Source organism: Lissotriton helveticus, chromosome 10, assembly GCF_964261635.1.
Source record: "Lissotriton helveticus chromosome 10, aLisHel1.1, whole genome shotgun sequence".
In the NCBI taxonomy this organism is placed as follows: domain Eukaryota; kingdom Metazoa; phylum Chordata; class Amphibia; order Caudata; family Salamandridae; genus Lissotriton; species Lissotriton helveticus.
Window position 1 is genome coordinate 1207429135 of NC_136071.1, and position 10253 is coordinate 1207439387.

At 50.5% G+C, this 10253-nt stretch overlaps 1 protein-coding gene across 1 annotated transcript in view; it reads left to right on the top strand.

Annotated features, from left to right (window-relative positions):
* LOC144784212 (uncharacterized) overlaps positions 1 to 682 on the top strand; it is a 287530-nt gene extending 286848 nt beyond the window's left edge. Inside the window, exon 4 of the mRNA XM_078662867.1 lies at positions 668 to 682. Coding sequence (XP_078518993.1) covers positions 668 to 682 — 15 coding nt within the window. The remainder of the gene's footprint in view (positions 1 to 667) is intronic.
* The last annotated feature ends 9571 nt before the right edge of the window (positions 683 to 10253 follow it).

A 10253-nucleotide genomic window follows, 5' to 3' on the forward strand; every position in this document is an offset into this window, starting at 1 on the left:
ACGCGGAGGGGGCCGTGGAGCTTGAGAGCCTCCTCCGGTTGTCCCCATACTCGAATCCAGCCTCGCCCCAGCGCCGGGGCTCCTGAACTGCCCCCGCGTCGTACAGGGACGGGTGAGGCCCCGGACGCGCTGGAGCTCCTACTCCAGTCCCCTGAGTCTGCGCAAGGGCCCCGGAGGGGCGAAGAAGTGAGGTAACCCCCTGGGGAGGAGGGCGGTAGGCCAAGTGAGGCCCGAGGTTGCCCCTCCCCCGGGGTTAACTGTGACTGGGTCCTGTTGGCCCCCCCTGTTCTGAATGTGCCTCATTTAATCGTTTTGCCTACAAAGTTACCAGCCTGCATTATTCAACGTGCTGCATAATTACCAGCCTGAATTATTCTTCATGAATCGTATTTACAAGCCTGAAGTGTTTAACGTGCACTGTATTCACAAGCCTGATTTGCTCCTAGTGCACCATATGTACAAGCTGGAAATGGAAGGGAGATTCACTTCACTGTACTGAATTTTCTTGCAGAGGTGGGCTTCCTTAGTATTCTGATGATCTGACCTGGGTCGCAGCCGACCCACATTCACAAGAAGAAAGGCTTGTCACAAATGACTAAAGGCTGTGTTCTTTGAAGTTCTTTGTTAACCTGAAAAGTACTTGCTGATATGTTTTATTCCTTTCTAGGAGAAGCGACCTTGAGAGGTTTGATGTGTTATTTAAATGCATCATAATTGTCGCTTCTTGTAGGATCCTCCAGGTTTATACCATTACCCCTTTACCTGTCAAAGAGTTTGATGTGACAGGCGGGGTCAGTTAACGTTTCATTGCATAGATGAACTAGCTGTAATTTTAATGCAAAGCCTTACTGAAATGCTTACTCTTCAAAAGAAATGCAATCTGCACATGATACATGAAATGTCTTAATGAAATGCTTATTTGAAACGCTAATGAATTACCAATGCCTTGCTCTGATTGAAAGCCTATATAAAAGATCTTGATTTTTCAAATACAACACCTAGTGTGGTCTCCATCATTGCGCCACTGTATGTTTTATTGGGTGTGTGTGTGTTAAGTGGCTGCTTTACACATAAGCCCCTGGCCGCCTTCCTGCTCGAGCCATGCTACCTCCCGGAGAACTGGCGGTCCCAGTTCTTACAGTACTGCATTGAAAAAGTTGCGTTGTAAAGGATGTTCCCCGCGTGGCGCGAGCAGACAAGGCTAATCTCAGAGCGTTATGGGTTAAGCATTTGTAAATATACACAGTAACTCAGTAACAACATCACACATGGACACCACACTAGGATTTGTATAAAAATAAGTATTCTTTATATAAAGGCTGAGCACAAGACCCAATATCGTAAAAATGACCACTATGCTTATTAGGAAGTAAAAGTTCTTGTAAAAATGCTTAATTTTGAGTTCTGTGTGATTTGTACCCCTCTGTGAGACTCTCAGGTGATGAAAACAAACAAAAAGAGTCTCACAAACGAAGCGGACGCTCCGGTCCGAGGTGTACACCTTGTGGTGCTAGTCGTACACAGTACCTTTAGGATCGTAGAGTTCGACACAGACGATGCGTGTGCAGGTAAAGGCGTACTCAGGACGTTGTCAGCGGCTCTCTGATGCGGGTCCGGCTCGTTGCAGGCATTGCGGTGCGAGGCGTAGGAGCGGGACTTCGGGGAGCGATGCGGACGGTCCGGGTCTTTAGACGTTCACTGTGCGGGGTGTTATGCGAGCCGTACCTCAGAGAGGGGATGCTTCTTCGTAGACGGTGCTTTGCAGGGCGGTCGGTACGCTGCGAGCGTACGAGCCGTACTCAGTCCTGCGATGCGAACAGGTCTCCAACCAGCGGCTGGGACGCAGCGATGCAGAGCGGATCGAAGGGAGGGAAGGAGAAGCGATGTGCGGTGTGGCCCGGTTGTCGTACGGTACGAGCTACGGCTCGTAGAAGGAGCGGACACACAGGGTTCAAGGCGGCACGGCACTGGCTTCGCAGAGATCAGGGATTTCAGGTGGACTTTGGATCGCGGGTCCAGCGGCACGGCGTAGAAGCAGATTCCAGCAGCTCTTCTTGAGGCAGGAGGAGTCCAATTGTCCTGGGACTCCGTTCAGGGGGCAAACTCTCCCACAAGCCCTTGGAGATTGTTTGAAGGCACAAGTTGAGCAAAGTCTCTATTAGTCTTTTTCCCTCTCCTTCCACAGCAAGGCAACCACTGCAGGCCAGTCCCCCAGGTCAGGGACAGTACTCCTCCGTACTCCTCCTTACAGCTTCTCCAGTTCCTTCTTGTCGGGCAGAGGTTCTTCTTGGTTCAAGCAGGATCTGATATCTTAGGAGCAGGGCTCCTATACTTATACTGCAAATCTTTTGTTCTTGCAGGCCAGGGGGCCTGTGCCCAGTTCAGCCCAGTTTTGGAGTACTTTTTTTGGAGACTCTGGCTTCTTCTTTCAGTGAGCAGGGCAGAGACATCAGACGCTCCCCAGGAGGTGGAGCCAGCATTGTGGTGGCAGAACACAGCCCTATTCAGAGTCCAGGTGCACTCCTCCCACCCATCTGGTTGTAATCTTCCTATATATATATAAAAAAAAAAAAAATATATATATATATATATATATATATATATATATAAAAAACCTGGCAGCCCAGACTGTCTCCTGGAATCCCCCAGCCCTGTCACTCACAGAAACCAGACAGCAGATACACATCCTAGCAAAGGCAGGCTGAAATGGTTAGGCAATCAAATACTAACTTTCTAAAAGTAGTATTTGCAAACACAGGATATTAAAATAAACTTTACTAAAATATGTAGTTTATTATTGTGAGTACAGGCATACTAAACTTGAATTTCTACCATGTTCTCTGAGTCTGTTAGGATTATAGAGTGTAATAATTCCACAGCCCATTCTGGCCTATGGAGAACAGGTAGCCTTACAATAGTGAAAAACAGAAATGGCTGTAATTCACTATTAGGACATGCCACACACATCAGGGCTTATCCTACCTTATGCTTACAATGCACCCTACCCTTGGGCCTACCATAGGGGTGACTAATATGAAGTTAAGGGAAGGTTCAGGGACTGGCAAGTGGGTGCACTTGCCCAGTCAGCATGACAGGTTCTGCAATGGCAGACCTTAGACACTTTTTACCAGGCCGCTTCTGTGGGTGGCACAACCAGTGCTGCAGGCCCACCAGCAGCATTTGTATTTACAAGCCCTGGGCACTCCTGGTGCACTGTACTAGGGACTGATAGTAAACCAAATAAGCCAAACATGGAATCCAATCACATAGCAATTTTACACTTAGGGAGCACTCGCACTGTGGCACTGATTGGCAATGGCACAGTGCTCTGAGCATCTAACACCAGCAAAAACCTATGAGGCAACAGCGAAAATGGAAGGGAGACCCACGCCAATTGTGCCAGGTCTAACACGTGTCCCCTCAAGCTGAAATGTGGGGAGAACTACTCTACTCCAGGGAGTTCTCATCACTAAGGCGGAAAAATCTGGACAGACCATCAGCATTGGCGTGATCTGCACCGCTGCGATGTTCCACCGTGAAATCCATCCCCTGAGGGAAATGGACCACCTCAACAACTTAGGATTCTCACCCCTCACCTGCATCAACCATCTGAGGGGCCTGTGGTCTGTCTGAACCCGGAAGTGAGACCCAAACAAGTAGGGTCTTAGCTTCTTCAATGCCCAGACCACAGCAAATGCCTCACACTCAATTGCACTCCACCTCTGTTCCCGTGGAAGTAACCTCCTACTGATGAAAGCTACAGGTTGGTCCCAGCCCTCCTCAGTAATCTGTGAGAGAACAGCCCCTACACCATGCTCTGAAGCGTCTGTCTGCACAAGGAACTCTTTGGTGAAGTCAGGGGCCAGGAGCACGGGTGCCGTGCACATGGCAGTTTTCAGGGTCTCAAAAGCTTTCTGACAGGTGTCAGTCCAGATCACTTTCTTTGGCTGCTTCTTGGAAGTCAGCTCTGTCAAGGGTGCAACAATGGTGCCATACCCCTTGACAAACCTCCTGTAATACCCAGTGAGTCCTAGGAAGGCCCTCACCTCTGTCTGGGTTTTGGGGGTTCCCAAACCAGGACGGTTTCAATCTTGGGTTGTAGGGGCGCCACCTGGCCGCTCCCAACTTAGTGTCCCAAGTACACCACAGAACCCTGGCCGATCTGGCACTTACTCACCTTGATCATGAGGCCTGCCTTGCGCAGGGCCAACAACATTTCCCAGAGGTGGCGCAGATGTTCTTCCCATGTGACACTGAACACTGCTATGTCATCCAGGTAGGCGGCACTGAATTCCTCCAGCCCAACCAACACCTGGTTGACCAACCTCTGGAAGGTGGCAGGGGCATTTTTCATCCCAAATGGCATAACCCGGAACTGGTAGTGCCCATCTGGTGTGGAGAATGCTGACCTCTCTTTGGCCCCATCAGTCAAGGCAATTTGCCAGTACCCAGACGTCAAATCAAATGTGCTGAGGTACCCGGCAGCCCTAAACCGATCAATGAGCTCATCAGCTCTGGGGATGGGGTGCGCGTCAGTCTTAGCGATTGAATTTAGTCGTCTGTAGTTCACACAGAACCTGAGTTTGGGTGTTGCACCTGGCGCTGCAGCCTTCAGGACCAAGACCACTGGGCTGGCCCAAGGACTGATGGAGGACTCAATCACCCCAAGGGCAAGCATTTTGAGACCTCCTCCTTGATGCAAGCCCTGACCCTGTCCGTTACTCTGTAAGCCTTGTGCTTTACAGGCAAGCTTTCTCATCTGTCCACATCATGGATGCACCAGTCTGTGACACCAGGAACCAGGGAGAACAGATCAGGAAACTGCCCCAGCAAGTGGCGGCAGTCATTCAGTTGCTCAGGGGTCAGGGCAGAAGAGAGGTTAACACCATCCACTGACCCATCTTGCTCTCTGGTTGCTAGGAGGTCAGAAAGAGGCTCAGTCTCCTCTTCCATTCCAGCATCTGTTGCCAAGAGCATGCCCACTTCAGACCTCTCCAAGTGGGGCTTAAGGTGGTTGACATGCAGGACCCTCAAGGGGTTCCTGGAAGATTGCAAGTACACCAAATAGATAACTGGACTCTTGCACTCCACAACCTCAAAGGGGCCGGACCACTTATCCTGGAGCGCACAAGGCTTCACGGGGGCCAAGACCCACACCTTCTGACCAGGCTGAAGCTCAACCAGAGTGGCATTCTGGTCATACCACCGCTTCATCTCCTCCTGGCTGGCTTCCAGATTTGCCTCAGCAAGTGTTCTGAAATGCCTAGTCTGGTTCCTGAAGGCCAGCATGTAGCTATATACATTCTGGGGAGGTTTCCTGGAAGATTGCTCCCAGCCTTCCTTGACCAGACTTAGAGGTCCTCTCATGGGTGGCCATACAGGAGCTCAAAGGGGCTGAGCCCTCGAGACTTCTGTGGTACCTCGCGGTAAGCAAAGAGAAGGCACAGTAAGAGGACGTCCCACTTACGCCTCATGGGTTCCTCAAGACCCATAATCATGCCCTTTGGAGTTCGGTTGAATCTCTCAACCAACTCATTTCCTTGGGGGTGGTAAGGTGTGGTGAACTCATAGGTTACACCACACTCTTGCCAAAGGGATTTCACATACTTGGATATGAAATTGGTACCCCGGTCAGACACCACCTCTAAAGGGAATCCCACTCTGGAGAAAATTCCCATCAGTGCACGTCCCACCATGGGGGCCGTCACTGTCCTTAGAGGGATGGCTTCTGGGTACCGGGTGGCATGATCCACCAGGACCAGGATGAACCTGTTACCCATTCCTGTCCTGGGGTCCAGTGGCCCCACAATGTCAATTTCCACTCGCTGGAATGGGGTACTGACTACAGGGAATGGCAGGAGAGGAGCCTTCTGCTTCCTCCCACTCTTTCCACTTGCCTGGCAAGTCTGGCAGGTCCTACCGTGAGCATCTGAGTTCCTGTGCATTTGAGGCCAATAAAAGTGGGTGACAAGCCTTTCATAAGTCTTGTCCTACCCCAAATGCCCTGCCAATGGAACATCGTGAGCCAGTCCCAGTAGGAAGGCTTTGAATTTCTGGGGTACCACTAGCGCACGGGCTGACCCAGGTTCAGCAACCTTAGGCTCTGAATACAGGAGGTCATTCTCCCAATAAATGAAATGTGATCCAGACTGATCACCGTTAGCCTGGTCTGCAGCCTGCTGCCGCAGACCCATGAGAGAAGGGCATTCTTTCTGCTCCCTGCAGAATTCTTCCCTGGAGGGGCCTTCTTCTTGCTGCCAATGGGTCAGCTCAGGCAGGCCCCCCCAGTTCAGCTATCTGTTCCCTGGTAGGCTCCAGGGCATCCCCCTCAAGGTCTGCTTCCTCCTGGGCCGTGGGAACTTCAGGGGCCAGTTTCCGGCGCCTCCTGTGCCTTCTCTCTAAGGCCGGTCCCTGGGCCTCTCCCTCAGGCTCCAGGACCTCTTGCGCACCCCTACTGGCTGCCATTGACCTAGTGGTTACGCACCGTCCGTCAGGCAGACCCACCATTTTCAGGTGAGTCTTCTCCACCTTTTCCTAAGGGGAGCTCTCCAAGTTGTCCCTAACAAACAGTCTACAGGAATGGCAGTTCTCACAGCTACTTGAAAGGTACCAGAGGCCCCCCCACTCAAAGGGAACCTGAGCCATTGGACAACGACTCTCATTGTTGTCAGCATTGACAACACAGCAGTATGCATGGGGGACAACCTGCTCTTGAGACACCAGTTGATGCTTGACAGCAGTCACACTGGCTCCTGTATCTCTAAGAGCCTCCACCCTTTGGCCATTGACGGTAACCCACTGCCCATACTTCTGAGTGTTAGGGGGCAGGGGGTTCTCAGGGACCATCTCACTGTCTCCTAAAGAGACCAGGGTCATCTGAACGGCATCCCACCGACCTGGGACTTCTACCTCCTCCCCAAAGGCTACACTAGCCATCTGCCGGGGCGGAGCACCAGTGGGTGCTGGTTTACCAAACAGGCGACACATGAGATCATTGGCAAAATGACCCAGTTTGTCACACTTATATCACTTCAGGGGTCCTCTTTGAACAGGGTTACCTGTCGGGCCCCAGTCTGTTTCTGGGGTGGGGGAGGCTGAGAACCTTTCCCTTGGTTCCCTTGGGGATTACTTTGGGGCCCTCTTTGGAACTCCTTCTGTTTACCCTTGTCCCCCCACTCTTCTGCTGGGGACCCTGCCCACCCTTGGCAGAGTCTCCCACGTGACCCTTGTGGACCCTGGTGCTGACCCAGCGGTACGCTTGCTATCTATCAGATGCTGGCACAGCTCAGGAAAACAGTTACTAGACAAGTGCTCCCATGCAATTAAATCAAAGAGACCTTGAAAATCATTCACTTTGCTACCCTTCACCCAACCTTCCAGTGCTCTGCAGAAAAAAGTTACATACTCAACATATGTACTATGAGGAATCTTTTCACACCCCCTGAAACTCTGTCTGTACAATTCAGGAGTTAACTCATACCTGGTTATCAAAGCATCCTTCATGTGTGGGTAAGAATTATGAACCTCAGAGGGCAAATCTAGCAGGGTATCCCGCCCCTCGCTAAGGAACCGCCCCCACAACCCCGCTCCCCAATCTCTCTCAGGGACCCGGTGGGAAGACATGGCTACCTCATAGGCCTTGAACCACTGCCCTATGTCATCATTCTTAAAAAATTATTTCACCACTTCCTTTGGAATGTATACCCTTGATTCTACCTGCACTGCTGTTGCGCTGCCACCAGAGGGAGGATGCTCCAAACTTTTAGCTTTCAGCTCCAACTCCCTCAATTTCATCTCATGCTCCATTTAGATTTTTCTCTCTTCCATGGCCAGCCTTTTGCTTTCCATTTCCAGCTGTCCATTGAGTTTTGCCATCTCCATTTCATGAGCACGGGTTTCCTTCCTGTCTGCCAGCTCCTCTGGCGACAGGACTCTGCCAAAATCAATGATGCTTCCTGCTGGTTCAACTGCTACCACATTCTCAGGAGCCCTTGACTCAATCCAGGCCCTCAGCGCCTTTCAGTATTGAGTCTTCATTCTACATCCTTTTGCAGACACTCCAAACTTTTTGCAGAAGCCCACCAGCTGGGCTAAGGTGTAGCTCTCTAGTCTTTCTTCTTCCCAATCAATTCCTTCAAGGTCAGAGATTACAGATGCTGCCGTTTCTATGCTGTTTGGACCAGGCATGATTTCTTCAAAAATTGAGATCTTCTTAGCAAAACAAAAATCAATAAGCATGTGGCTGCGTTATTGGTCTGAACTCACTACGTGGTGTTCACCAATTATTGTATGTAAATTACAAATGCAAATTCGAAATCCTCACCGCTGCCTTCAATGTTAAATTTGGGGGTCTCTGGTTGGCACAGGTAAATACTTGTGACAAGCAGGGACCCTCTCCTCTAGTCAGGGCAAGGGACTTACTCTTTAAAATAACCACTGCTCACCCTCTAGGTTGCGTGGCGCGAGCAGACAATGCTAATCTCAGAGCGTTATGGGTTAAGCATTTGTAAATATACACAGTAACAAAACCACACATGGACACCACACTAGGATTTGTATAAAAATAAGTATTCTTTATATAAAGGCTTAGCACAAGACCCAATATCGTAAAAATGACCACAATGCTTATTGGGAAGTAAAAGTTCTTGTAAAAATGCTTAATTTTGAGTTCTGTGTGATTCGTACCCATCTGTGCGACTCTCAGGTGATGAAAACAAACAAAAAGAGTCTAACAAACGAAGCGGACGCTCCGGTCCGATGCGTACATCTTGCGGTGCGAGTCGTACACAGAACCTTTAGGATCGTAGAGTTTGACACAGACGATGCGTGTGCAGGTGAAGGCGTACTGAGGACGTTGTCGGCGGCTCTCTGATGCGGGTCTCGCTCGTTGCAGGTGTCACGGTGCGAGGCGTAGGAGCGGGACTTCGGGGAGCGATGCGGACGGTCCGGGTATTTAGACGTTCACTGTGCAGCGCGTTGTGCGAGCCGTACCTCAGAGCGGGGATGCTTCTTCGTAGACGGTGCGTTGCAGGGTGGCCGGTACGCTGCGAGCGTATGAGCCGTACTCAGTCCTGCGATGCGAACAGGTCTCCAACCAGCGGCTGGGACGCAGCGATGCAGTGCAGCTCGAAGGGAGGGAAGGAGAAGCGATGTGCGGTGCGGCCCGGTCGTAGTATGGTGCGAGCTACGGATCGTACAAGGAGCGGAGACACACAGTTCGAGGCGGCACGGCACTGGCTTTGCAGAGATCAGGGATTCGAGGCGGACTTTGGATCGCAGGTACAGCGGCACAGCGTGGAAGCAGATTCCAGCAACTCTTCTTGAGGCTGGAGGAGTCCAATAGTCCTGGGACTCCATTCAGGGGGCAAGCTATCCCACAAGCCCTTGGAGATTGTTTGAAGGCACAAGTTGAGCAAAGTCTCTATTAGTCTTTTTCCCTCTCCTTCCACAGCAAGGCAACCACTGCAGGACAGTCCCCCAGGTCAGGGAAATGGTTAGGCAAGCAAATACTAACTTTCTAAAAGTAGTATTTGCAAACACAGGATATTAAAATAAACTTTACTAAAAGATGTATTTTATTATTGTGAGTTCAGGCATACTGAACTTGAATTTCTACCATGTTCTCTGAGTCCAGTTAGGATTATAAAATGTAATAATTCCAGCAGCCCATTCTGGCCTATGGAGAACAGGTAGCCTTACAATAGTGAAAAACGAAAATGGCTGTAATTCGCTATTAGGACATGCCACACACATCACGGCTTGTCCTACCTCATGCTTACAATGCACCCTGCCCTTGGGCCTACCATAGGGGTGACTAATATTAAGTTAATTGAAGGTTTAGGGACTGGCAAGTGGGTGCACTTGCCCAGTCAGCATGACAGTACCAGACTGCACGCAGGTTCTGCAATGGCAGACCGTAGACACATTTTACCAGGCCGCGTCTGTGGGTGGCACAACCAGTGCTGCAGGCCCACCAGCAGCATTTGTATTTACAAGCCCTGGGCACTCCTGGTGCACTGTACTAGGGACTGACAGTAAACCAAATAAGCCAAACATGGAATCCAATCACATAGCAATTTTACACATAGGGAGCACTTGCACTGTGCCACTGATTGGCAGTGGCACAGTGCTCTGAGCAGCTAACACCAGCAAAAACATATGAGGCAACAGCGAAAATGAAAGGGAGTCCCACGCCAATGGTGCCAGATCTAACAGGGCCGGAAGATACGAATTATGGCAGTTGATCATGTTAG